The sequence below is a fragment of the Microtus oregoni genome, unplaced genomic scaffold (assembly GCF_018167655.1).
Source record: "Microtus oregoni isolate MIOR12 unplaced genomic scaffold, Mior012 000015F_ref0000493, whole genome shotgun sequence".
NCBI lineage: Eukaryota > Metazoa > Chordata > Mammalia > Rodentia > Cricetidae > Microtus > Microtus oregoni.
Window position 1 is genome coordinate 38,770,993 of NW_024543074.1, and position 27,312 is coordinate 38,798,304.

At 46.1% G+C, this 27,312-nt stretch overlaps 1 protein-coding gene across 2 annotated transcripts in view; it reads left to right on the forward strand.

The window, feature by feature from the left end:
* The window catches only part of Snap47 (synaptosome associated protein 47), a 46,521-nt gene that overhangs the window by 2,277 nt on the left and 16,932 nt on the right, over positions 1–27,312 (forward strand). The window contains exons 1-3 of one of the 2 annotated variants that reach the window (XM_041664589.1): positions 10,534–10,607; positions 14,713–15,255; positions 23,439–23,926. In XM_041664589.1, the coding sequence (XP_041520523.1) occupies positions 14,759–15,255; positions 23,439–23,926 (985 nt within the window). In that variant the 5' untranslated portion in view covers positions 10,534–10,607; positions 14,713–14,758. Of the gene's footprint in view, positions 1–10,533; positions 10,608–14,712; positions 15,256–23,438; positions 23,927–27,312 lie in introns of those variants that run through there. The other variant, XM_041664588.1, reaches the window with a different exon arrangement.

The following is a 27,312-nucleotide window of genomic DNA, read 5'->3' on the forward strand; positions in this document are numbered from 1 at the left end:
GAAGGTGTGCAGAACGGTGCGTGTTCCGTTACTTTGGAAATTAACTAAAAATAGGCTGTTTACTCGCTATTGAGTTCTACTCAAGGGTACATGTGTGATGCAAATACTGAAAGAGACCCATTGTGCCCACCCCAGTGTGTTAGGCGTCAATAGTCAAGTGACGTGGGCCTAGCCCCCAAGAACATCACTTATGTGAATTAGCTTGACACCCAGGGGGTGCCTGCCATGACTTCCCATGGTGATTGTGCCTCTTACATTCAGGGTCCACACAGGACTCCTACTCTACCTGTACTGGTGGAGGCAAGTTACACCAAACAAAGAATTCAGGAACAGAGCATCTCTGGAGGCCCACTCAGTATGTGACCAGGTGCCCACGGAGTGCACAAGGCTTTTGTGAAGGTCACCTTCGGTGCACAGAGCGAGTTACCTTGGGAAATCTCTCAGGTATGGGAGTTCTGTGATTGTGGTGGGCATGAGGAAGGGGAAAGGTGCCATTTAAGCAGCAGAAGCTTTAAGATGAAGAGCAATTCAGAGTCAGGGGTGGAGCGGAAGGGGCAGCAGAATGAAGCACAGAGCCCCATTTGGCGGTCGGAGCTGGACTTGCGAGGTGGTGTTTTCTGCGATTTGTTTGGCAGTGCTCTTCCTCACTCTCCCAGAACTCAGAGCCCCCCATATGCCTAGCAGGTGCTTTACCCTTCGGGACCCAGTATTCAGAAGAGTTTTCAATGGAGCCCGCTGTTTTCTCATTCTGTTTCCTAACTGGTTGGTGGTGAATGAGGAGCAGGAGGGAGTGAGAAGGTCCTGGAGGGGCTGTGTCGATGGAGAATGACACTACACTCGAGAGGGTGTCACTGTGGAGAACTGTCAGTGCTGACAGATGGGGGTCACAACCTGTATCCCAAGCCAGGTCTGAATAGGGCCAGATTAAAAGTGGAAAGTACAGAAAGAAAATTTATTCAATGTGGCCACATTGGGATAGATGATCTAGTGAACCTCCAATCTGGAGTGAAATTAAATAGAAGGCTGAAGATTTGCCTATTTAAGCAACACAGGTGTGGCCCCATCATTAACCCATCCTTGACTGGACTTCAGTCTCCTGTAAGGTGGTCTAACAAGTTGTTAGACTCACGTGAACCCTCTTTCTAGGAGACAAGTTCCCTCTGGCTAGTGCTCTTTTCCTTTTCCCAGCTTGAGATTCCTGGGGAGATTCCCATCTCTTTGGGTCCATTGTTTCAATACTCTGATAGTCAGATTGAGAGACACAATTGTCTCTTTAAAATATGTTCGTTTTTTGCCAGCCTATTACATTAGGATTTGCTTATGGGTTTAGGAGGATGAGGAAGACATGGATTCAGAAAGACTCTTCGTTCCAACACAGCTTCTGTTAAAAGACGAACCACATAGCCAGGACTTAGTACAGTATGAGGTACCCAACAGATGAGCAAACATCCAGCTGGGCTGGTTGGAGAAGCCTGTTAGGTGTGTCATAAAAATGCTCAGCACCAACCAGGAGCCTGAGTTGAAGCCTTGAGAGGTCCTGGGTTGATAGATGTGGTTGGGTGAAGGCAGCCTTGTCATGGTCCTCTTACACTTTGTGTCTCATACTGGCGGCAGTAACTGGAGGGGGATGATGGCATCTGAGAGAGGGGGGTGGTGTGTGTTTTAACTTGGAGGTTTTTATTGTTGTTTTTGGTTTTTCAAGACAGGGTTTCTCTGTGTAGTCATCCTGGAACTCACTCCGTAGACCAGGCTGGCCTTGAACTCAGAGATCCGCCTGCCTCTGCCTCCCTAAAGATGTACACCATCACCGCTCAGCTTAACTGGGAGATTTTTAATAGGCTTGTGAACTGATGACATTTTCAAGGGGAATTCCTGGAGAGAAGTTCTGTCTGATAAAAACTACAGGGATGCGGAGAGGTTGGAAAGCTGCCAGGAGCTGATTAGCTTATCTCGGGCCCACTTTAGCCACCTGAGTTGCTAGCTGTTCCTTGTCCACCTCTGTATCGTAGTATCCCGTGACTAATAGGTTAAAAACCTTTGGCATCTAGTAACTTAGCAGGCCACTAGCTTCTACTGTCTCCAAGCTAAGCCTGTCATCAGATAGCATCTGAGGCCCATAGAAAAGCTTTGTCCACCTTGCTGTAAAGGCCCCTCTGATAAACTCACCAAAGAGTTTTACACTTGCGTCATTTATGGCTGTCGTTATTCTGTAAAGCTACAAAACTTCATGAAACTGCTTTCACTTTGGAACGTGGAATTTGGAGCAACCTAAATCTGTGTTGCTGGACCATGGTCTCTCAGATGGCTCCAGAAGAAGCATCTGTTATTTAAGGTGAGAGCTCTGCCTTTTGTGCTACAAATGGGATTGCCACGACCTATAGTCCGTGTCCAGTTGCCAGAGTTCTGTAGATGAAGCTTATTGGAGTAGCCATGCCTCTTGGTTGATGTGTCACCCGTGGTGGTGACTAAGATTCATGGCTTCTAGGCCTGAAGTACTTACTTACCACATGGTCCTCACGCCGGGTCGGTAGACCTGGTGCAAAGAAGAGTGAAATCAGTGATGCTGAGGAGAACAGGGTAGGTGGAGGACCCTGTGAAGGATCTGGCTTCAAGGGGAGTAGGAGCCCCTTCTTGAGGACTCTGGGTGATGTCAGACTAGGCAAGGTCATGGGGTCTAAACACGCGTGGGCAGCTTCTGCTGCATGGGTAGGAACAGTTTTCTCTTTTCTGCCCTTCCACTTAATAACTGTTTATTTTGGCTTTCTGGAAAAGACATCCTGGAAATCTGTGGTAGGGAAAGTTTTGGCCACATGCTTCTCCTTTGAAATTTGTCACATATGGGTACAGTTGTCATACTTATTGTCTGTAATATCATGACAAGTGCTTGCTGTCTCCTCTCAACTCTTGGTTCTCTGTTGTTTTTCTCTTTGAATTTTAGAATGACCTAGAGCTGGTATTGACCTGAGGTCTTTTAGTTATTTTACCAGAGGGTAAACAGAGGTCCAGAAGGTGAGGTAACTTTTCCCGAGTCGTAAATCTGTGGTGGAACTGGAGGAGCTGCAGCTGGGACCATGGCGAGCTTCCTCTGCTGCCCCGCTGCTAGGCCTGGGGATTTTCTGGGGAGTGTGCAGATAATTTCACTTCCTACTCTTGCTCTGTGCAGGAGCAACCTTGTGGAGCGGGTGATTGTTGATACAAACTTTTTGTGGTGTCTAGCAGTATGGCAGTGTGTTGTCCCATTTCCTGATTTTTATTTCTATTAGTTCCTAATATGATTCCTAAAATCCTGGGCAATGAAGTGCCTTCTGCTGGTTGGTAGCCCCTAGGTAATTTCAGGGTGGGACGGTCATAGGAAGATGAGGGCAGAAGCATCAGAGGAGGGGGACTTCAGTCTTATCTCCAGACCCCAAAGAAGGAAGAGGGTCTGACGGCTGAGCAGATCAGCCGTGGCTGGTAGTTGAATCAGTCACACCCATGGAATGAAGCCTCTGTGGGTAGACTGCCACATAGTAGACTTCCTCGGAGCTGAACACTCGGAAGTTCCAGGGAGGGCAAGGCAGCCTTACCCAATCTTCCTACCTGGCCCTGTGTGTTTCTTCATCTGCATCCATTTTAATGCCCTTTATAATCCAATAGTAAATGTAAGTGTTTCTCTGTCTTCTGTGAGCTGTTTGAGAAAATGAATCCAGTCTGAGAAGATGGTGAGCCCTGACATATGGACAGTGGGTCAGATGTAGCCTGTGCTTGAGGTTGGCATGTGGAGTGAAGGCCATCTTAGGGACAGACTTGTCTTCAAGTAGACAAGGTTGCAGCGAAAATGGATTGCAGAAACACAGCTAGTGTTCGCTTTAGAACCAATTCCTGGGTGCTGTGTAAGGAGACATCACACACACATGTGTTTGCAGAAGTGATAGCAATGTAAGAGAAACTGGATTTGGGTTTTTTCCTTATGTGGATCCAGTCATTGAATAAGTTATTGTCTGCGAGCAATGGGAAACCCTTTCCAGCCAGAAACGAGACAAGGCTGTCTTCAGAAGCTGAGCAGTGTTCTCTTGGCCTTGGAAACCGTGAGTGGGCTGAAGTAGCTCCCCTAATTCTGAGAAACGCATGCCAGTACTTTTTAAAGCTATTATTTTGTGTTGTGGGAGTTTTACCTGAATGTATGTACACCACTTGGATGCAGTACCCTTGGAGGACAGAAGATGGCATCAGATCCCCCCCCACAGAAGTTATAAATAGTTGTGAGCCACTATGTGGGTGCTGAGAATCAAACCTGAGTCATCTGGAAGAGCAGCTAGTCTTAAACAGCTGAGCCATTGCTCCAGCCCCACCAGTGACTTTCAAGGGTTCAGAGGTCACATGAATGACTTGGAGGTGCTCTAGCCTGTGACCACTCGTTGTCCTGGAGTATAGGCTGTTCTGCTGAGGCATGAGGGTGTCAGCACTTGCTCCCTGTTTCTCCAGGCATTATGGTGGAAGGCTCAGGTATGGGCTTCCTAGTTCAGGGACCTGTTGCCTACTACTCAGTGTGGCATATCCAAGCAGAAGACACTGACACTGGTGTGGCCTTGGTATGCTAGGGAGGGGCTCATAATGCAGACTTGCCTGCTGAACCCCTCCTTCAGGAAGACAAAGCAGCCTTCTCTACAGAAGGAAGTGTCTCCTGCAGCTGAGAAAATCTCCCCCACTTTTCCAGTGACATCAGGCTGTAAACTTCCTGGCTGTTTCTCATGGAGCTTTCCTGATGTAAGAGTTTGAGGTGTTTTGTTTGTTTTTAATGTGGTGGTTCCCCTGGTCTGGCCAAGGGCAGGTTGTTAGGAGGCCTGTCAGGCCCCACATAGGACCTGGTTGTCCTCTGCAACCTGGGGTTGTCTACGAAATTCTTTTCTAAAAAGTGACTTTTAGGTGTCTTCTTCTCTCCCACCTGTGATGGCGACAAAGAGCTGGTTTGGCAGCTTCCTTCAGGGACTGTCCTAGCTTCAGGCAGTGATTTCTGGTGTGTAGCACTGACTTGGGGGAACCATAGCCACACACCGGGAAATTCGGGTCTGCTCTTGCGGCTGTCATGGAGGAAATGTCTAGGATATGTTTGTGAAGAACTCGAGCCAGGTTATTAGAGAAGACAGATCTACATCTTGTTTTTACCTGGTGCTTTCATTTTGTGTACATTCAGGGTGACACGAAGAAGGTGTCCTTTCTTTCTCTGCCCCTTTCCCTGTTGTGTCTGCTGTTGCTGTGCATAGGATGTGTTGTCTGAGGGTGACTACCAGATGGTAAAGCCAAGGCCAGGTAGCAGGTTTTTGGTATCTTCCTCATGCAGCGACCCTTTAGTACAGTTGCTCTTGTTATGGTGGTGACCCCAACCATAAAATTATTTCCTTGCTATTTCATAACTGTGGTTTTGATACTGTTGTGAAAATATCTGGTATATAGGTTGAGAACCACTGCCCTAGAGGTTCTAGGAAAGATGGATTCAAGACACAGGGGTAGACTCCTCCCACCCCTGATGGGTAGCTTCCATGTCGGTCTGGTATATTTGGTTTGTTTCATACAGTGCTTGGTGAAGGCTGCCATCAGTACAGGATGGACCTCCACCATGCCATGGTGTCCCAGCTGAACCAAAAAGCGAAGACCCATCGCAAGGAAGTCACTGAGCCAGAACCTTAGGATATGGTCTGCTGTCCTCCAAGAGCGTCCAGTCAAACAAACAAGATGTGTCATTTTGTGTCCTTATCTGCTACTTGGAGTCTAGTAATTGTGATCTAGAAATTGTGAGTAGGCGAGGAGAAGTCGTAGTGTTGGCAGTCCTGAGCCTTGAGTGCCCAAGGCCTAGGGGCGCTGTACTATGCGGTACATCCAGAGGCTTTTCATTCCCAGCTCTGGGAATAGAGAACTGTTTTCCTATTAGACGCTAGACTGTGACTTTACATACTCAAGTTGAAGGTTTGTTGCTTGGGGCTTTCCCAGTGGGCCCAATACATGGCAGCTATTGTGATCCCTGACTGCTACTGCGTGTGGTACAGGTCTTGAATGGGCCTCAGATATTGGGATGCTGTGCTCCAAAAGCAGTTTGTACTATGTTCTAAGGCATAGAGTGCTGGGCCTTGAGAGGCCAGTGTCACAACTTTCATTCCTGGCATTTGGAATTCTTGGCAGCTCCTCTTGAGTGATTAAAGCCTGAAGGCTCTTTGTCTTCAGCTGCTCTCAGGTGGTCATTTTACACCTCTGCTCCATAGCACAATCTCGGGAACTCCTTCCTTAACTTCCTTCTGTTACTGCCTTGCCACTGGTACCACTTTCCTCTCTCTTACCAGCTCAGCCGACTCCGCTAGGAAAAGTAAGAGAAACAGACCAGTGAGACCGCTCAGCAGATAAACCTGCTTAGTGCTAAATCTGATGACCTGAATTGATTTCCCCTAGGAATCACATGGTGGAAGGAGAGAACCAACTCCTTTAAGATGTCCTCTGACCTATACATTCATGCCTTGACATGTGTGCATTCAGGTACAGTCAGGTGTGTTTGCATCTCTCATTTAGCTACCAATCAAACTAAGGAACTTGCGAACCTCCTCTGCATTAGTGGCCTCCAGAGGGACCCCTGCCCTGTATGACTCTGCACCCTTTGTTCTTAGTGTGTGCTTTTACATTTCCCTCAGGCTGCTGTCCCCTTTGCTTGTTTGTTTTTTACAAAATAATGGAATTCTGTCCTGGTGAAATTTGTTGGCAGTACCCACCAATGGGAGAGCTGGTTCGTATAATACTCCTGTTTCTAGCTGTGCTGCTCTCCTTAGCATCCCCACCAGACATGTAAGGGTTACCATTTCCCTATTTCCCGACAGCACTTAGCATCCTTAGCCTCCACCACAGACACTAGGGGTTGAACCTAAGGCTTCACATTTGCATTTTCTTGGTAGCTAAAGATGTTGGGCATTTTTTATATATTTTTTGACTTTGCACACTTTTTAAAAAATTAGTATTATTTTTCCTGTGTATTTTATTTTTTATTACTGTTTGAGGCAAGTTCTCTGTATTTATGCCATGCTCACATCCCTCCTGTCTCAGCTTTCCAAATCTTGGGATTGCAGGTGTGTGGTTCTGCATCAGGCTGATTTTCACCATATTTTTAAAAAGTTTTTATGGCCCTGTTTATCAGGGAATAGGTGCCCAGTTTTCTTTTGTTGTTGTATCTTTGTGAGGTTTTGATAGTCCTTGACCTCATAAAAAGGATTTTGCAATGTTCTTTCTTATTCAATATTTTTTAATTTTTGAGAATTTGATTATTTATTCTCTAAATGCTTTGTGGAACTCAGTCAAAAAAATCATCATGCCCTTGATTTTTTTTTTTTTTAAGACAGGGTCTCACTATGTAACCTTGGCTGGTCTAGAGCTTGCTATGTTTATGGGAGACTTTTAACTACGGTTTCCATTTTATTTCTTATTACTGGTATGTTTAAATTTTCTGTTTCTTTTTTATTTAGTCTGGGTAGGTAGAATATATCTAAAATTTGTTCATTTCTTTTAGATTTTCCAGTTTGTTAATCATGTAATTTTTTTCTTGTAGTTTCTTTTTTAAAGAGATTTTATTTTTATTTATGTGTTTGTGCATATGCCACAAGAGAACAGTGACCACAGAGTCCAGAAGAGGGCATCAGATTCTCCGGAGCTGGAGTTACAGGTGGTTATGGACCACCCAGTGTGAGTGTGGGGAGCCAGGCCGCTGTTCAAGTGCTCTTAACCCTGAGCCATCTCTCTAGCCAGTCAGAGTAGTTTATTTTCTTTCCTTATTTTTTTCTCCCTTTGGTTTTTCCAGACAGTGTTTTTCTGTGCAGGCCTGACTGTCCTGGACCTCGATCTGTAGACCAGGCTGGGCTTGAACTCAGAGATCCACTACCTCTGCCTCCTGAGTGCTGGGGTTTGCACCACCACACATGGCTTCAGCTCTGATTTTACTTATTTGGGTCTTTTTTCTTCGTTAGTCTAACTAAAGATTTATTAATCTTTGTCTGTTCAGAAAACAAAGTCCTTTATTAATCTCTTTGTATTTTTTATTTTAAAATTTTATTTTGTTATTATTGGTATGTCTCTCTGTGTATGTGTGTCTGTACATGTGTGTACATGTACATGCGTGCCGCTGTTTGTGTGTGGAGGTCACATGGCAATTTTTGGTGCACTTCCACCACTTGAGCATATCCTATGAATTTTAATACAGGGTGTTTTCACTTTTATTTCAAGATCCCCCACCTTTTTTTTTTTTTTGGTTTTTCATGGAAGGGTTTCTCTGTAGCTTTGGAGCCTTGTCCTGGAACTAGCTCTTGTGGACCAGACTGGCCTTGAACTCACAGTGAACCGGCTGCCTCTGCCCCTATGTGCTAGGATTAAAGGCGTGCGCCACCACCACCCAGCTAATTCTCCCTTTTTAAAATTATTCTGTTTTTGAATAATTTAAGAAGTATTGTTGCAAATCTCTTGAGTTCAAGGCCAGACTACTCTACAAAGCAAGTTCCAGGACAGCCAGAGCTACACAGAGAAGCCCTGTCTCAGAAAAAAGGAGAAGGAAGAGGAGGAGGAAGCAGTAGTTATGGAGGTAGTAGTGGTATTGGTGAGACTGGAGAGATGGCTCAGTTATGAACACTGGCTGCTCTTCCTGAAGACCAGGGTTCAGGTCCCAGCACTCACATGACAGCTCATAAATGTCTGTAACTCCAGTCCCAAGGGATCTGGCACCCTCTTCTGGTCTCCTTGGGCATGCATGAGGTGCACAGACGTCCATGTAGGCAGAACACCTGTACAAATAAAAAGAAAAGTTTTGGAAAAGAAGAAAAAAGTATTGGTTGTAGTTCTTCTTGAAGTCCTGGTCGAGTTCTATGAGCCAGTCTGGATCTGGGCTTTTTAAACTGAAATCTTAATGACGGGCTCAGTGTCATCTTTTGTTATGGGTCTGTTTTAGGTTGTTGGTTTCTTTTGGTTTAACATTGGTAGTTTGATTGACTCATGAAATCCATCCTTTTTTTGATTTTCCAATTTATTGAAATGTAAGTTTTTAAAATTTCCTTAATATTTTAATTTTTTGGTGTCTGTTGTAATGTTTTCCTTTTCATTTCTGGTTTTATAATTTGGGTCATCTTTTTTTTTTAATATTTATTTATTATGTATATAGTATTCTGTCTGAGTGTATGCCTGCAGGCCAGAAGAGGGCACCAGACCTCATTACAGATGGTTGTGAGCCACCATGTGGTTGCTGGGAATTGAACTCAGGACCTTTCGAAGAGCAAGCAATGCTCTTAACCGCAGAGCCATCTCGCCAGCCCTGGGTCATCTTTTTTTTTTCTTTTGCAAGGGTCTGTTTATCTTCTTAAAGAACCAGCTCTTAGGGGGCTGGAGCGGTGGCTCAGAAGTTAAGAGCACTGACTGCTCTTCCAGAGGTCCTGAGTTCAATTCCCAGCAACCACATGGTGGCTCACAACCATCTATAATGAGATCTGGTGCCCTCTACTGGCCTATAGGACATAAGTAGGCAGAATACTGTATACATTATAAATAAATCTTAAAAAAAAAAGAACCAGCTCTTTGATTCATTGATTATTTGTATTGTTTTCTTTGTTTATATTTTATTGATTTCTGTTTTGATTTTTATTATTTCTTGCCATCTACTGGGTTTGGATTTGGTTTGTTCTTGTTTTTCCAAATTCTTATTTTTAGGTGTTCTTTTTTTTAAATTATTTTTATTTGATGTGTGTGTGTTTTGCCTGAGTGTATGTCCATGTACCGTTTGAGTGCCTGGTATCCACAGAGGCCAGAATTGCATCATCAAATTACTTATTTGTGCTCTTTCTGATTTTTTAAAATGATTTTTCTTTCTTTTTTCTTTTATTTTTAAAATTTTATGTGCTTTGGTATTTTGTCTGTGTGAGGGTATCAGATCCCCTGGAACTGGAGTTACAGACAGTTGTAAGCTGCCATATGGGTGCTGGGAATTGAACCGGGGTCCTCTGGAAGAACAACCAGTGTTTTTAAATGCTGAGCCATCTCTCCAACCCTCTTTCTGTTTTTTTATTTTTTTATTTTTATTTATTTATTTATTTATTTATTTTGGTTTTTCGAGACAGGGTTTCTCTGGGGCTTTGGAGCCTGTCCTGGAACTAGCTCTGTAGACCAGGCTGGTCTCGAACTCACAGAGATCCACCTGCCTCTGCCTCCCGAGTGCTGGGATTAAAGGCGTGTGCCACCATCGCCCGGCTCTTTCTGGTTTTTTAATGTAGGAACTTAGGTCTATAAACTTCCTCCTAAGGACTGCCTTACTGTGTCCCAGGGGTTTTGTTGTCTGGTCTTTTCATTTTCCTTTAGTTTGAAGAATATTTTGATTTTTTTTCTTCATTTCTTTGACTCATTCCGTAATGAGCTGTTTAATCTCCATGAGTTTATACACTTACTAGAGTTTTGTTTGCTGTTGATTTTGTTGCATAATGGTCAGATAGCATGCATAATTATTTCCATTTTTCTGTGTTTGTGAAAATTTGTTTTATGTTCCAGCCTGTGACCTGGTTTGCAGAGGCTTCCGTGTGCTGCTCAGTAGAATGAATATTCTCTGGTACTTCGGTAAATGTTCTGTAAGTGCCTGTTAGGACTGTTTGATGTAAGATGTCATTAAATCTGAGGTTTCTCTGCTAATTTTTTTCCCCCCAGAGGACTATCTATTAGAGAAAGTAAGATGTTGAAGTCGCCTTCTGTTATTCAGTTTTTGTTAATCTGTGTCTTTAGTTCCATTTGCATGGTTTTTATGAAATTGAATGTGTCAGAGTTTAGAGTACATAGGTTAGTATTGTAATATTTCTTGATTAATTGATGCCTTGGTTAGAATAAAGTACCCTTCTTTGTCTCTTTTGATTAGGTTTAGTTTAAAGTCTAGTTTTTCAGATAGCAGAATGGTAATGCCTACTTGCTCACTGAGCCTATTTTCTTGGAATACTTCACTTTATATTTCATATTTCACTTTAACGTGCTGCCCGTCTTTAAAGCTAAGATGGGTTTCTTAAGCCAACAGGGTTTCTCTGTGGCTTTGTAGCCTGTCCTGGAGCTAGCTCTTTTAGACCAGGCTGGCCTCGAACTCACAGAGATCCGCCTGCGTCTGCCTCCCAAGTGCTGGGATTAAAGGTGATTTTGTTTCTTAATCCATGGAGCTAGTCTGTGTCTTTTGATTGGAGAATTGACCCTTTTTTTTTAAGTAATTTAATTTTTTTAGATATATTTATTTTATATGTGTATTTTCCTTGAATGTATGTCTGTACACCACATGCATGCCCGTGCCCACAGAGGTCAGAAGAGAATATTCATACCCTGACCAGAACTATGGCTGATTATGAGCTGCCATGTGGGGGCTGGAAACAGAACCCAAGGTCTCTGCAAGACCAGCCAGTGCCCTTAGCAGCTGAGGCATCTTTCCAGCCCTCCCCTCCCCCATTTTGTTTTGTTTGTCGAGGTAGGGTCTTGCTAAGTATCCCAGACTGTCGCTGTGACCTCCAGCTCAGTCTTTCACCCTTAGCCCCTGTGCACACTGTACTCATCCTGCTGTGACCTCCAGCTCACAGTCTTTCTCCCTTAGCCCCTGTGCACACTGTACTCATCCTGCTCCCCTGATACAGTTTAACAGGCTTGGTCTGCTGGTGGCAAATCCTTTCTGTTTCTGCTTATCTAGGAGAGTTCATTTGTCCATTTCTGTAGAGTAATTGAGAATTCTGTCTTCATCTTGCACTTTTGATGTTTTGACCTAATATTCCTTGGAGAAGCTTTTTGCTTTTTTTTTTTTTTTTTTTTTTTGGCTCTTTGAGCTTCTTGGATCTGGATGTCCATGTCTCATTGAAGACTTCAGGGGGCGTAGCTCAGTGGTAGATTATTTGCTGTATGAACAGAACCCTGTGTTCATTCCTCAGCACCACAGACAGGCAGGGAAGCAAGGTGTGGTCTTGGAGGGTGTTTGTTTCCTGGGGATGGATGGATTTGGAGGTTTCAAAAGCCTGTACCAGGCCCAGTCTCTCTGTCTGCTGGCTGTGGATCAGGATGTAAAGCTCTCAGCTGTTCTCCAGTGCCGTGATAATGATGCAAGCCTCAGAAACTGAGCACGCCCCCAGATAGGTGCTTTCTTTTATGAGTTGCCTTGTTCATGGTGTCTCTTCGTGGCAATAGAACAATGAATAAGACAGAAATCTTTAGGAGTTTTCGGCTGTTACTTTAATAAAGAGATTTTTAGTGTTTTCCCCCTGGAATTCCCTGGAATTCATGTAGTGCAACTGTCTGTTTCCTTAATGATTTCCCATGTGTCTCAGAGTACGGAGTACCTGCTGAGGCCAGAGCTGTTTGGATCTCCTGAAGTTGGAGTTACGGATGGTTGGTCCTCCAACATGGATGCTAGGAACTAAACTCTGGTTCCCTGGAAGAACAGTTAAGTGAGGGTGTCTTTTTTTTTTTTTTGGGTTTTTCGAGACAGGGTTTCTCTGTAGCTTTGGTGTCTGTCCCAGAACTAGCTCTTGTAGACCAGGCTGGCCTCAAACTCCCAGAGATCCGCCTGCCTCTGCCTCCCGAGTGTTGGGATTAAAGGCGTGCACCACCACCGCCCGGCTTTTTTTGTTTTTTTTGTCTTTTATTTTTTATTTTTTTTTTAAGACAGGGTTTCCCTCTGAAGGTCTGACTACCCTGGAACTCACTATGTAGTCCTGGCTGGTCTCAAACCAGATTTGCATGTCTCTGCCTCTGCTTCCCATGTACTGGGATTTATGGCATGTGCCACTATCTGGCCTAGCAAGTGTTCTTAGCTCCTGAGCCATCTCTCCAGACTCTAAGTCTGATGAATTATTTCAAAAGACTTGCGCTCAGCTCAGAAATTCTCCTTCTAGTTTATTACGGAAGCTATCGAGAATTATTTTTCAGGCAACCCATGGATTTCATTTGACTTGATCTCCACTTCCCGAGAATTACTGTGTCCTTTACAGGTGTCGTGCATCCTTGATTTTTAAAATTTCTCCATTGATGTCTCCACATCTGGCATAATAGTTGCCCTTTCCAGTTTTGTGTAGTAGCTTTCATAGGACAAAGCCTTTAGATAGGGTTTAGGGTGCCCGTGTTTGGGCTTTGCTTATAGGTGAAGGTGGAAGTGTGGCCTGTGTAGTTTCTCGATGTAGTGAGTGTTACCAGAGCTCTGAAGTCCTTCATCGTCCAAGCTGCAGCAGTGTGTGAGAGATTTGCAGTGGACATGGGATTCTAAATGTGTGTTTTCTTACGTCCTGCATACTTGTGTGCCTGTGACCCTGGGGCCTATGATGGTGGCAGTTGAAGTTCTGATGCGACAGAATGTGGAGGGTGCTGTCACTAGGTCTTATGGGGCAAGTGTAGGTGATGGCAAGATTGTGGCACTGGTAGGTATGGTCTTGCAGCCGGCGACATTGGTAAGATCTTCTCTAGGTCCCACTGGGCAGCATGGATGACTACTGACCACATTCCCGGCATTGTAGGCCATACATGGACTCTGCTCCAGGCCTTGGCGTGGTGGTGCACTTTTGATATCAGCAGTTATGATCTCAAAGATATAACATATGGGGGAGGCTTCTAATTCCTATGAGGTGAATGCAGGTAAGGTTAGGGTTGTGGTGTTGGAGCTACAGGATACCAAGAAGTCTGTGCTCTACCCTGGGAGAGCAGGCTCAGTGCTTTTGGTAACTCCTGGCCCCTAAAACAGAATAATATCTAGCAGTGGCTTTTGTAGCAGTTGTGTTCTGAGGATTGGGGAGGGCCAATCTGAGGTCATTGTTTGGAGCAGAGTGGTCACTGAATGAAAGAGAGAGATAAACAGACAGTGAGAGACACGGTCAGAGACACAGACACAGAGAAAGACGGCTGGGTGAGGTGGGAAAGCTCTGTTTACCCAGTCAGTACCACAGACTACAGTGTGGAACCTCCTTTCTTGACTAATAATTGGTATCTGTACAAAGAGGATGATTGGGCAATATATTCTATAAGGGTCGGTCATCCATGACTTATGACTGCCTTGATGAATATAATTATAAATATGAAATTGCAAACAGTGCCAGGTGTGATGGCACAATGCCAGTACTTCTAGTATGGCCAAGTAAGACACAGGGAACTTGAGACCACCCTGGGCTACATAGCAAGTTCAAAGCTATGTGAGACCCTGTTTCAGAGAAACCAAGGGCTGTGGATCTAGCTCAGCAGTAGACCACTTTCCCAGATGCACCTGGTGTGACCCTGATTACTGGAGAAAACAGAAGTAGAAGAAAAGGAAACCAGCACACACGCCACTGCTTGTGTGCACACAACACTGTATAATGCATTCATGTACACATGACTGTATAGGTAGCTCTGAGAGGGCTCGCCAGGATGGGGACAGATGTCTATAAAACTTGAAAGAGGATCCTTAGGAGGACCTTGTGCAGATATATAGTGGTAGGGACATCACAACCACAAGGTCGTATGCATGGCCTTGTCTATAGTACTTGCTCTCCTCGTGGTTGCCTGGTGGGTCTCCTGTAGGGAGTGGTGGGGCGAGCACAGTTCTTGGTTCTGATCTCAGCCGTCTCTGCCCTTTACTTGCAGGGCAGAGACCCAGAGCTGCCTTGAGGCTGTACCAACTCCTACTAACTATAGTCTAAAGGAAATTGATATATTTCAGCCTCACCTGCCCACTGATTGTTTCTTTTCCCACAGAGGCAGCTACTACAGTCTCGCGTGTAGTACAGCTACCTAGGGACAGATGAACAGTGATGTGCGTGTGCACTGCTGGTCTTGCTCCTACTACCTGAACCTTGAGAAGCAATGGGTTCCTGGGAAGCTGACTCTGACACCTCGGTCACTGAAGTTCAGTGCAGACAGAAATGAAGAGGTCCTTGTGGGCCTGCCTCTCTCCAGCATCACTGAGATCAGGAAGGAGTCTTCTCTCTTTATCTTCAGTGCCATCACAGTCCTGGAGAAGGGCCAGGCCAAACACTGGTTCAGCTCACTGCGGCCCAGTCGCAATGTTGTCTTCAACATCATCGAGCACTTCTGGAGGGAGCTGCTACTGTCCCAGACGGGCACTGCTGCCAGCACAGCCTCCCCCATGACCAGGGGGCAGGAGCTGTTGGGACTGATGGCTAGTTCCCAGAGACGCATGGAAGACACATCAAAGGTCCTTCATCACCAGGGCGAGCAGCTGGACAGCGTCATGAGGGGCCTGGAGAAGATGGAGTCAGATCTAGATGTGGCTGACAGGTGGGCAAACCCCAAGGTCTGCTCTGCTTCTGGAAAGGCAGTTTCCTCTCAGCAATCTCATGGGTAGGACATTTCCAGCCTCCAGAGGAAAGGCCATGCAGCTGCGTGTGGACTGTGTGGGACGCATCCCAGAGAGCCACTGCCTGTCACCGCCTGCATCCTGTTGGTTTCAGAGAGTAGGGAGGCGAGTGTCCATATTGTGATGTGCTGCACGAGGGAGGTATCTTGTTCTGTTCGTGTGTGTGGTCCCTGTGTGCTGGTTAGTCAAGTTTCCAGTTCTCAGGTCATGAGTATGATCTCTGAACCCTCCTGGTGGTGAGCTGCTTTGATGGAGACAATAGTTTGGAGGTTTGTTTGTTTTGTATGTACTGTGAATGCCCTCCTCGAGTTTGTCCTTCAGAATGGGCTTTTTTTTTCTTGTTTTGTTTATATGGTTTCTTTGATAACTTTTTCACATCGCTTTAAAAAATGTGACCCATGTGGAGCACCAGTTTTTGTTGTCCTTTATTGGTTTTCTTGTGTTTCCTCTTCATTTTGCTCTATCCTTTTGTTTTCATTCTGGTTTATACTTCTTGAGTTTTTCCTTTATTTCTGTTAGGTTTCATTTTCTAAGAATTAGTTTGGTTCTGCACATGGTATTTGTCTCATCCTCCAGCATTGCTCCCTGTCTGTTTTAGCTTAGCATTTCAGTTGTTTTTTTTTTTTGTTTTTGTTTTTGGGGGCTGGTTTTTCAGGACAGGGTTTCTCTGTGTAGCCCTGGCTGTCCTGGAACTTGCTTTGTAGACCAGGCTGGCCTTAAACTCACAAAGATCCGCCTATCTCTACCCCCATCCCCAGTAGTGAGATTAAAGATTAAAGATATGCACCACCACTGCTCAGGTGCCTTTTTTTTTTTTTTGTTTTATAGTAGCCTATCTCTTCCAGTTTCCTCTTTGTCTGGATGTCTTTGTTTTTTGTCTTAATCAGAAGCATTTGTCCCAGGGTCCCTGTGTAAGGACACCCTGGACTGAGTTACCAATAAAACCTCATCTCGTGTCCCTGCCTCCCTCCTGCAGTATGAGCCTTGTAGACCTTGCTTGCCTTGGCATAGAGGATCCAGCTCTCTTCTCTCTATTCTGCTAGACAGTGTCTCCTCCCAAGTGCCCAGGTTGGGTGTCGAGTCACCATGTCTTCCTCCCAGCCAGCGTGCTCTGTCACAGACCCTGGTCCACCCCTGCCTTTAGAGGACCCTGGATTTTAAGCTCCTCCTGCCACTGGTGTGTAGAGAAGTTTCTACAGTCTTTTTTTTTTTTTTTTTTTTTGGTTTTTCGAGACAGGGTTTCTCTGTGGTTTTGGAGCCTGTCCTGGAACTAGCTCTGTAGACCAGGCTGGTCTCGAACTCACAGAGATCCGCCTGCCTCTGCCTCCCGAGTGCTGGGATTAAAGACGTGCGCCACCACCGCCCGGCAAGTTTCTACAGTCTTTTCCCTGTCCTTAGGGAAGCTGTGTTCAGCTTGTAGTTCTTGAACAGCATTCCCTGGCCATTCTTCCGAAGGCCCATCTTTGAGAGCTCCTTTTTAGCACCTCAAGTTCAAACATGTTTTAAATTTCTGTGCTTATTTTCCAGAAATTAGCTTGAAAACGTGCTCTTTCTGGGTTTTGCAACTATAGCCCTCTATCTATAGTTCTGTTTTTGTTTCAGTTACCCCAGAGTCCCTCTGAAAATATTAGGTAGAAAAATGGACCTCTTTGGTAGCCTGTAATGTCAGTGCCATTCTGAGTAGCCTGGTGAGAGCTGAGACATGGTTGCCTGCCTCTGAGGTATGGAGCAGCGCTTTGTCTGGCCTGGCTGTACTGTTCGCTGCTATGTCAGTCACTAGCAGCCTCTTGGGTCATCAGGTTTTTAGTGCTCTGTCCAGAAGTATTTCACTTAACAGTGATCCCAATGTACCACGGTCGTGGTGCTTGTGACTGGATACGCCAGGAAGAGGCTGCAGAAAGAGACCAGGAAGATGGTTGGAGAGGGAGACTCCTCACTCATAATTCCCATTACAATGTAGGGCCTGGGAGCATGCGCTCCCTGTGGATGAAGGACTGTGTCTGTAAAGAGCATGCAGTGCTCCCAAGCCGCTGTGTGGTGGAGTGGCCAGGCTCTTTTGGTGCTTCTTGGGCGTGATGGCCTTTGCCGTAGTCCACTCCTGGTTAGGGATGTGCTCAGAGAGGGCTTGTGGATGGGCCGAAGACACATCCTCCCCTCTTATCAAGCCAAAGAGGTTCTTTTAGTTGGACCGCACCATGGAGGTAGGCCTGTGTCAGGCTTGTCACGGGAGCAGAGGCAGCAGAATCTGCAGACTGTTCAGAGTTGGCAGTTCTGTTCTTGCTGGGCTTGGCTTAGCTGGTCCTCGGGATGAAATGTGATAAAATGGATGTGGAGAGCAAACTCCTATGTGTTCCAGGAATAGAGTTCTCTTTTTTTTTTTTAAATATTTATTTATTTATTTATTTATTATGTATACAATATTCTGTCTGTATGTCTGCAGGCCAGAAGAGGGCACCAGACCTCATTCCAGATGGTTGTGAGCCACCATGTGGTTGCCGGGAATTGAACTCAGGACCTTTGGAAGAGCAGGCAATGCTCTTAACCTCTGAGCCATCTCTCCAGCCCCCAGGAATAGAGTTCTCATGATGTCTCCCCTTCTGGTTGACTGTGTCGCAGCCTGTCTGCCTCTGTGCACATGGATGCGTACTTTCCGGGAACTCAGATAGTTCAGCATATCTCAGTCTGCCAAGTTAGAGTTCCTGTTGTTTACTTTTGGTTTCTGTTGGGAAATGAGGTTTAATCTGGACATACTGGGTACATCTGAGCTCCTGTCTTCTCCGTGAAAACTCAGCAGATGAGTCAGAGCGAAGTGAGGTCCTGCCGGTGCAGGGCCAGTCTCGATAGATGCTGGCTCAGTGCTCTTCTGAGCTCTGTTCAGTGCTCCTCCAGACAGTGCTCACCGTTAAAGAGCCCGCTCCATCACCACTCCAGCACATCGCTCCCACCTGCCCTCCTGCTGTTTCCTGCACACTTCCGCCAGTAGCCCCTCAGCTCTCAAGGACACCTCAGCAGAACCAGAGCTTTTGTGCTGTTAGTGTTGGAACAGATGTCTCAGTGTGAGGCCCCAACTGTTGGCCTCTTGTGTTTTCAGTGTGCGCCTGCTTGTCAGTGACACAGAGCCTGTTTCCATGGTAGGCTAGACAGAGGGTACCTTCCATGTCTGAGCGCAGTGCTCTGTGGTCTGGGCATGTTTGGCTCCTTGTCTACCACGGTGCCTGTAATGCTCCTCAGAGAGAGTGGCCTCCAGCCTCAGAACTTACTGGGAGGGACTTGTGCATAAAGGAAAAACATGCTGCTGTTCTTTTGTCTTTTGTTTACCACTTGTTGGTTGTAGTTTTATTTAGAGTAGCCAAATCAGGAAGTGGCTCAAGTATCTATCAACAGATGGACAAAGAAAATGTGACACACACACATACACACACACACATACGCACGCATATGCACACACATACACATACACGCAGTAGAATATTACTCAGCAATAAAGAAGGATGAAATTGTGTCATTTATAGAGAAATGGAGGGACTGGAGATCAGTGTGCTGTGTTAAATAGCAGACTCAGAAAGAAATAGATTGTGTGTTCTCTCATATGCAGAAGACAGATGGGGGCGTGAAAGTAGTAGTTGGACTGTCTGGAAGAGGGAGGAGACCCAGTGGGGGGGACACAAATGTAACAGTCTACTAGTCACTGGGACCAAACACCTAACTAGGAGCAACCTGTGAGGGTATTTTGACTGGCAGCTTCAGAAAGGGTATATCCCCTTGTCAGGCAGAAGATATAGAGCAGGAGGCTGTTTGCATTCCCATTCCAGGAGCGGGACTGAGGACGTAGAAAGGATGGGCAGGACCAGAGCAAGACTCAGCGGGCTGTTTCTGTGGAGAGCTGTGATGAGCACACCCAGTCACAGAGACACAGTGGCGGTGGTCAGCACGGTGGGCTCTGAATGAGATCCCTGGTCAGAGCAGCAGTGTCCCTCACACATACATGGGGAAGGAAGATATGGTTGATCTATGCAGTGAAGTGCTGTTCAGCCCTGAAGAATAAAGTCCAGCTATTTGTAGAGTACAAACGACCCTGGGAGTTGTGGTAGTCAGTTAAGTAACTACAGCCCCAAAGGACAAATACTGTGTGTTTTCATTTGTGGAAATCAGAAGCAATGGGGGCTTGTCCATGTTTGTAGCTCCTGCCTGACTCAGTAGGTCCCCAAGCCCACCTTGGCAGTCCTCCAGTTCTGTAATACATAAGTAGTTTAGACACACTCAGGAATGAACGGAGCCCCGTGTGGGTCCCTGACCTGTGTTGAGAGAGCCATCATAGTGGTAAAGAGCAACCGAGAACTCCTTCTGTTGAAGAACGTAGAGCCAGCAGCTTAACTGTGAAGGGTTTGCAGAGGGAGGGCCACCACAGACAGCTGTACATTAGCTCCTTTGACCCTTCCTTGGGTTGCACTGGTTTGCAGTTCACAGAACTTGTTTTGGCTGGTTTACCATGAGAATACTTACCAAGGATACAGATGAAGACATATAAGAGGTCAGGTATGTGGAAGGGAAGGGACTTCCATGCCCTTCCTGGGCACACCCCCCCCAGAACCCTCCACATGTTCAGTTCCTGGGAAGCTCAGAGTGTCTCTGGGGTTTTATCAACACTTCATTATATGGGGGTGATTGGTTGAACCACTGGTCATTGGTGATCCCTTCAGCCTTCAGCCCTCCTTCCTTCTCTGGTGACTGAGATGAGGCTGAGGGTCCTGAGCCTCTGATGCAGCCCTGGTCTCTCAGTGACCAGCCCCACCTGGTAGCTCTCCAGGGCTGCTGGGAGCAGGGGTTCGTCAGCACGTGGTGACCCGTTACTTCCAGATTCCCAGGAAACAGGATGAGGACCAAAGGTATTCCAGAAAGTCATATGTGAGGAGACTTGGCGCTTCGGGATTCTGCTTACTTACTGTTTTCATTCTGAGGGAAAAAACCATGTTGTTCAAGTTTTTTGTAAGTGCCCTGTATCAGTTTGAGAAAGTTTCCTTCCTGTGACAGAATTCTTGGGGCTTGATGCTGTTCTGTTGGGCTCACAGCTTCCCGGGTTCACTGTCAGTGAGACGGTTATACTGACTGATTTTAGTTCCGCTGTCCTCATCTTCCTGGGTGAATGCCTCTGGCTTACTTGTGGGTCAGTAATTTTTAATGTCATCGGGTGTGCTTGCTGATTTGACCATGTTGGGATTCGTATGTCGCGTCGGGTCGGTGGGGCAGGCAGCCTGTGAGGCGGAGGGCGGTGCTGCCTTTGCACCAGTCTTTGACGGACTGTGGACAGACAGTTGTTGGTCCTTGTCTTTGGCAGAGTTCACCAGGGAAGCCACTCAGGCCACAGTGTCCTCTCTGTCCTCTCTGGTGTCATCGTTACAGGTCTAGTTTCTTTCTAAATTTTTTTCCTTGCCTGGGTTTCAGAGGTCAGGCTGTCTAGTGTTGTACATTTCAGGGAAGTTGTTAGAATAATGTTTATAAGACTTTCAACCATTTCCAGTCCTATGTCAGAAATTTATATTTTCTCTATTTCTTTTTTGTTTTTGGTTTTTGTTTTTTGAGACAAGGTTCTCTGTGTAACAGCCCTAACTGTCCTGAAACTAACTCTGTATACCAGTCTGGCCTCGAACTCACAGAGATCCGCCTGCCTCAGCTTTCCAAATGCTGGGATTAAAGGCATGCGCCACCACCGCCTGACTTCTACCTCTCTTTTTAAAGACAAGGTCTCACTATGTGGCCCTGGCTAGCCTGGAACTCACTTTGTAGACCAGGCTGGCTTCTAACTCAAGAGATCCGCCTGCCTCTGCCTTCAGAATGCTGGCATTATAATCACAGATCACTCAGATCCGTGTGTATACAGGCACATGTTGCCATAGATTTGTATGGAGGCAGTTTTCTCCCTCCGTCACATGGTTCAGAGGATCAGACTCGGCTCTTTAGGCTTGCTGGCAAGTTCCTTTACCCCCTGAGCTGTTTCCCTACACCAGTTTCTTTCTTCCCTTTTTTTTTTTTTTAACCTCTTGCTTCTAATTTCGCTGATCTCTACTTTTCTACTTTCTTTGTGTATTTTTAGTCTTAATTTTAAACCAGTTTGAAGTAGAAGCCTAAATAACTAATTTTAGACCTTTCATTTATTTGTTTGTTTATTTATTTTGGTTTTTTTTTAATTTTTTTTTTTTTAATTTTGGGTTTTTGAGGCAGTGTTTCTTTGTGTAGCCTTGGCCTTCTTGGAACTCACTCTGTAGATCTGCCTCTGCCTCCCAAGCGGTGGGATTAAAGGTGTGGTTACCACCATCAATTGTAAGCCTTTCTAATATACACATACGTGTTGGAAACTCACTTTTCTCAGATGGAGTCATGCTTGCTCCTCATGTGTATTGTATTTTCACTGTTATTCACTTTAAATGTTTTCTTCTTTTTGTAAGATTTGTTTTTATGTGTAGTGTTTTGCCTGAATCTATGTCTGTGTGTGTGTCACATGCATGCTTGTGCCCTTGGAGGTCAGAAGGTGTCAGATCCCCTGGAACTGGAGTTACAGATAGTTGGAACCCAGGTCCTCTGCAATAGCAGCAAGAGCTCTTAGCCACTGAGCCTTTGCTCCAGCTCCTTCAGATGTTTTCTGATTTCCTTTTTGCGTTTTTAGTGCATGTACTTCAGTGTGCATTAATCTGCAAATATTTTCAGTTTTGTGTCTGTATTTGGACATAGTGGCTTTGCAATTAGCTGCATTCCAGGCCTGAGTGTTCTGCGTCCAGCTGAAAGTGTTGTGCGTTCATCAGTTGCTGGGCGATTCTGTAACCAGTCAGGCTGAGCTACCATAACACTGTTCAAAATCCCAAATTCTTATTAATTTTTTGTCATTTTGTCCTCTTAGCCATGGAAAGAAATGTAACTGCTGAAGGCTATAGCTGTGATTGTCTGTTTTGTCAGTAGTTTTGCTCAATGACTTTCACAGTGGTGTTATTTGGTACATAGATGTTTAGTGTTAAGTCTGCCTGTTGGATGGATTCCTTATCATACGGTGCCTCTGTTGTGTCTGTTTGCTCTCAGCATCCTGTGTATCATGTGTACATTTCAATTCTTTGTTTTCTGTGGAGCTGTTCTTTCATATTTTACAGTGTTTTCGTGAACAAGTATAGCTGCCTCTTGTTTCTTTCAAGCTGATAATGCCTTTATCTTGGGCACTTGCTTTTAGTCTGAGTGCTTACCTGGTTCAGTTTAACTCATTTAATCCCGCCTTATGTTTGCCGTTTGTTCTTTTTGATAGCTGATTTTTCTTTTTCTTTTATTTTTATTTATTTATATTTTATGTGTGAGTGTTCTGGCATGCCAGAAGAAGGCACCATATCTCATTATAGATAATTGTGAGCCACCATGTGGTTGCTGGGAATTGAACTCAGGTCCTCTGGAAGAGCAGTCAGTGCTCTTAACCACTGAACTGTCTCTCCAGCCCCCATACCTGCTTTTTCCTGCCTTCATTTGATGCACTGGGTCTATTTCTTGGTGTTGCAGTTATGCTGTGAAGTCTAGTAGACACTAGCTTTACTAAAAACTGAATTGTATCAGGCTGGGAAGGGCTTTAAACATAGAGCTCTTACCTAGTATGCACAAGGCCCTGAATTTGATTCCCCGGCTCTACAAACCATTAATTGGGTTTCTTAGTTGCCATGGCTGTATATAAAGCGTTGTTTTGGACAGTGCAGGCAGAGCATCTCCTTCTGCGGAAAGCTTTAGCAGACAGCTCTGGAGAGCTTGGTGGGTTGACGAATCCATGAATGGATTCTGAGTCAGAACTCTCAGGCCAAGGCATAGTGTGGAAAGAACATGAGTCATATGTACGCGTTTGCTGTATCTTTGGTAGCTGGACCCCTCTAGACAGGTGTGCTTACCACCCCAAGCCTCAGGTCCCCACCCTTTGCTCTTTCTGCTTTATGAGTGCTTGTTGGAGAAGGCTGGCTATGAAATGGTAACATACTCTACAAGATTAAAGCAGTCTTCTGGAGAAAAACAAACAAACAAAAAAACCAAAGGCCTTACACCTCAAAACTGACTGTCTCTGCTTTCCATGTTTTCTTTGCTCTTTTAGATTGCTGACAGAATTGGAGTCTCCTTCCTGGTGGCCTTTTAGCTCTAAGCTTTGGAAGACGCCGGCAGAAGCCAAGCCCAAGGAAGGTATCTCTGTAGCCGCTTGTGAGCCCTTTGGAAAGGAAGGGGTAGTGATCAGAGTCCCTGCTATTGTTTCTCAGAAAACAGAGTCTCATGCCAAGCCAGGAAAGCTCACTGTCCTGGTCTCTGCTTTGGAAATCCACGACTCCAGTTCATTGCTCCTGCACAGGTTTGAGAGGGAAGATGTGGATGATATCAAGGTTCACTCTCCTTATGAGGTCAGCATACGCCAGCGGTTCATCGGGAAGCCAGACGTGGCTTACCGGCTGATATCTGCCAAGATGCCAGAGGTCATTCCCATTTTAGAAGTGCAGTTCAGCAAGAAGATTGAGCTCCTGGAAGATGCCCTAGTGCTTAGGAGCTGGGCCCAAACTGCCCCTGCAGAGGGTAGCTGCTTCATGCATGCAGGTGAGTGGCCAACAGGGCAGTTTGTGTACCGGCTTCCAAAATTAGAGTTTCCCTCAGCATGCTGTGGTACGTGTTCAACATGCGCATCTGTCAGCAGCTGTGGGCTCTCGCTCGCAGGCAGTCACGGGCTTGTACAGCCCTTCCAGATGGCCAAGTTACACCTGTCCTTGACAGATAGTTGGGTTTCAGAATAGGGTAGTGCCAAAACTTGGTTCTTGACTGTCTCCCAAAGGCTTAGCTCTCGGGGTGGCACTGTTAGGAGACAGTGGGGCCTTTAGGAGGAAGACCTTCTTGCAGGGTCCTTCAGTCGCTGGAGGCTTGCTCTCTCCTTCCTCCTCTCTCCCTGCATGCTGATGTTAGTGAGCAGTTCTGTTCCTGTCCTGGTGCACTGCCTCACCACAGGTACTGGGTAGGACCCTCTAGAACCACGAGATAGAGTCAGTCTTTTCTCTTGCTAAGTTGGTTGGGTATTTCCTTGTGGTATAGGAGACTGATTAGTGTAAGCAGAGGTATTGTCAACCCATTTTGTGTTGCTTTAAAAAAAAAATAGCAGAAGCTAGGTATTGTATAAAGAAAAGATTAGGCAGCTCATCATTCCGAAAGCTTAAAGCTCAAGATTGGACAGCTCTATCTGGTCTCTGGTGAGGGTCACGTGGCAGATATACAATAGGGAGAGCGCTTGGCAAGACGGGATGCTGAGGAGATTCAAGTGCCAGACTTCACCTTCACAACAGCCATCTTTCTCAGAAATGTACTAGGATTCCATAATCCTTCCCAAAGGCAGTATCCTTGTGACCTTATGACTTCCCCCTAGGCTCTGCCTCTCAGAAGTGCCGCTACTTTCCAACATCACTTAACACCTAGCGTATGAGCCCTTGGAGACACTTACATCATATCTGAACAGTAGCAAAGGGTTTGGGTAAGTCAGCCAAAGGAAGTTTCAAGTCTGGAGCCCTTGCCTCTACTCAGCCTAACTCAAGAAGTGGCACTCTCAGATGCATCCTGGTTTGACCCACACCACACCTGGCATGTCCCCACTAGCCTACCACTATCCATTGGCATTGAGTTGGGTCTTCCCAGCCACTACCCAGATGTACATTGTAGGAGTCTGGATCCTTGAGTTCTTGGACACAGGGCTGAGTTTTCAAGTCCAGGTGCTGTGCACTGGGTCAAGTGGGACAGTAGAACCTAGCACTGAGGTCCAGGATGGGAACAGTACCTTTGGGCATGGGGTCTGTGCACTCACCGTGATATCCAAGTTAGCAAGGTAAGGACCCAAGTGTGTCAGGTGAGATGCTCCAGTGTGAAGCTGCACATCTGTCAGTGTGAGAAAACAAGTGGCCATGCTTAGCCCTTCCAAGAGAGGCTCCCAAGACATGGAGTGTCCAGGGCTGGAGGATGGCTCAGTGGTTAAGAGCACTGACTGCTCTTCCAGAGGTCCTGATTCCCAGCAACCACATGTGGCTCACAACCATTTATAATGGGATCTGATGCCCTCTTCTGGCATATAGACGTACGTGCAGACAGAGTACTCATACCAAAAGGAAAAACAAACAAACAAGCAAAAGACCCAGAGTGTCCAGTGAGGCACAAGCAGAGAAGCAAGGAGTGGGGTCTGTCCTGGTAGAGGTAGGAGTCAGGAGATGATGAAAGCCAGCATGGGATATCGTGAGTGGGTGGTAGCTGTTCCAGGGGAAGGATGACTGAGGGAGGAAATGTCATCCTCGAGGTGGGGCTTCCGGTAGGACACATTGTAATGTCCCAGTGGAGGGAGGACTGAGGAGGTGTCTGTGGCCTACAAGTAAGGTAACCTCCTAAGAAAGTTTTCATGTCACTGGATTGGTGGCTTCTATAACTCATGAAGTAATAGAGGTTCACTGCAAGATAGGCATCCATCCAGTGGGTTTTGTTTGGCGGGAGTTCTGCCAACCCCCTAGTGTTAGTAGGTCTGGGCTTGTACACAGCTGCAGTGGTTCACTGTCCAGATAGCACTGTCTTTAGGAAAGCCATGGGTGTACTTCCTGTTTCCACTCCTGGTTGGAGCAGTCCCCCGCTGGTGCAGGCCAGCCTCCCTTATTATAGACATTGGCTTCAGAGATGTCTTCGTAGCCATACTCTTAGCTACAGCATGTTGGGATTTGATTGAGTTACTGGGGACCTGTCCTTTGCAAGGGGCACAGGAAAGTGGCCGTCACAGGGGCTCTTGTGTGTGGGGGTGAATGGAACATTAGAAGCATGACGGTCTGTGTTATTTTTTGTATCCTAGGGATTCCTTCTGTGTTTTGAGTGTCCTTGAAGGGAAGTGCTATCCTCACTTCTAGTGGATGGGCGTGCCTCCCAGCTGGCTGGTCTGTGCAGAAAGCTCACATGTACTGAGGTTTAGTAGGGGAGATGGCTTCCAAGTAGGTGGGAACTCAGTGGTTTTCTTGTCCACAGCTTGATGGGAGGGTTGGCACCTCGCCCACACCTTCATGTGCTGCAGTGCTCAGCCAGCTTCTATCTGACCACTGGGAGGTGGAAACTGGAGGCAGTGCTCAGGCCCCAGCCTCTTCTGAAGCTGTGCTGTGTGCATGTGGCCACACAGGGGCAGTCTTGAAGCATGGCAGGCTTCTGCTGCTGGGAGTTAAACTTTCCCCGGGAAGCTCCCCAGAGGCTGCTGTGGTGAATGCTTCCTGCAGATCACAGAGGCTGCTAGTGCCAAGGGCCCGGGCCTGGAGTGCAGGAAGATTGGCATGTTGTCCTAGGACAGCACAGCTTGATTGCTGTTCCTCTTCGTAGCATCCTTAGAGACGTGAGCCTAGAATACTTGCAGGTTTTCAGGGTCATTGCCTCTTGTTTGGTGGCACGAGTTTGCAGGTGTCTCCCACCCTGAGTTTCAGATCATGGAATAAGTGAATAGTGATGAGGTCATAGAGCGTAAGTCTGCATACGAGACTCACTGCTGCTTTGTGTCTGCCTTGTCCACATAGGCCGGGGCGATTTTATACATTGTCTTCAATGATTTTGTGCATAGATAGGTTCAAAGTGTCCTGGAGTTTGTGGTATGAACTCTGGGTTTTAACAGTTTTCAGTCCTGTGTTGCCCCCAGCCCCAGATGTGCTTTGTCATCAGCTCCTAATGTTGGTGTGCCTCTTTGTCATGTCTAGGGAGCACCCATGCCAGGTACCTATCTCTTACCTCCACCCGGTCCCTCTGTCCCCAGACATCCAGGGTCCTGTGGTTATAGGTTTCTGGGCTCCCTTGCTTTGACAGTGCCTTAAAAAGCCTATAGAGGACTCCCTGCTGGAGTACATGATAACCTGTTCCAGACTGTCTTTTAAGGCAGAGCTGGGAAGTCCTGGGAGTCCTAGGATACAGGCATCTGTCATAGTCAGGGTTTCTATTGC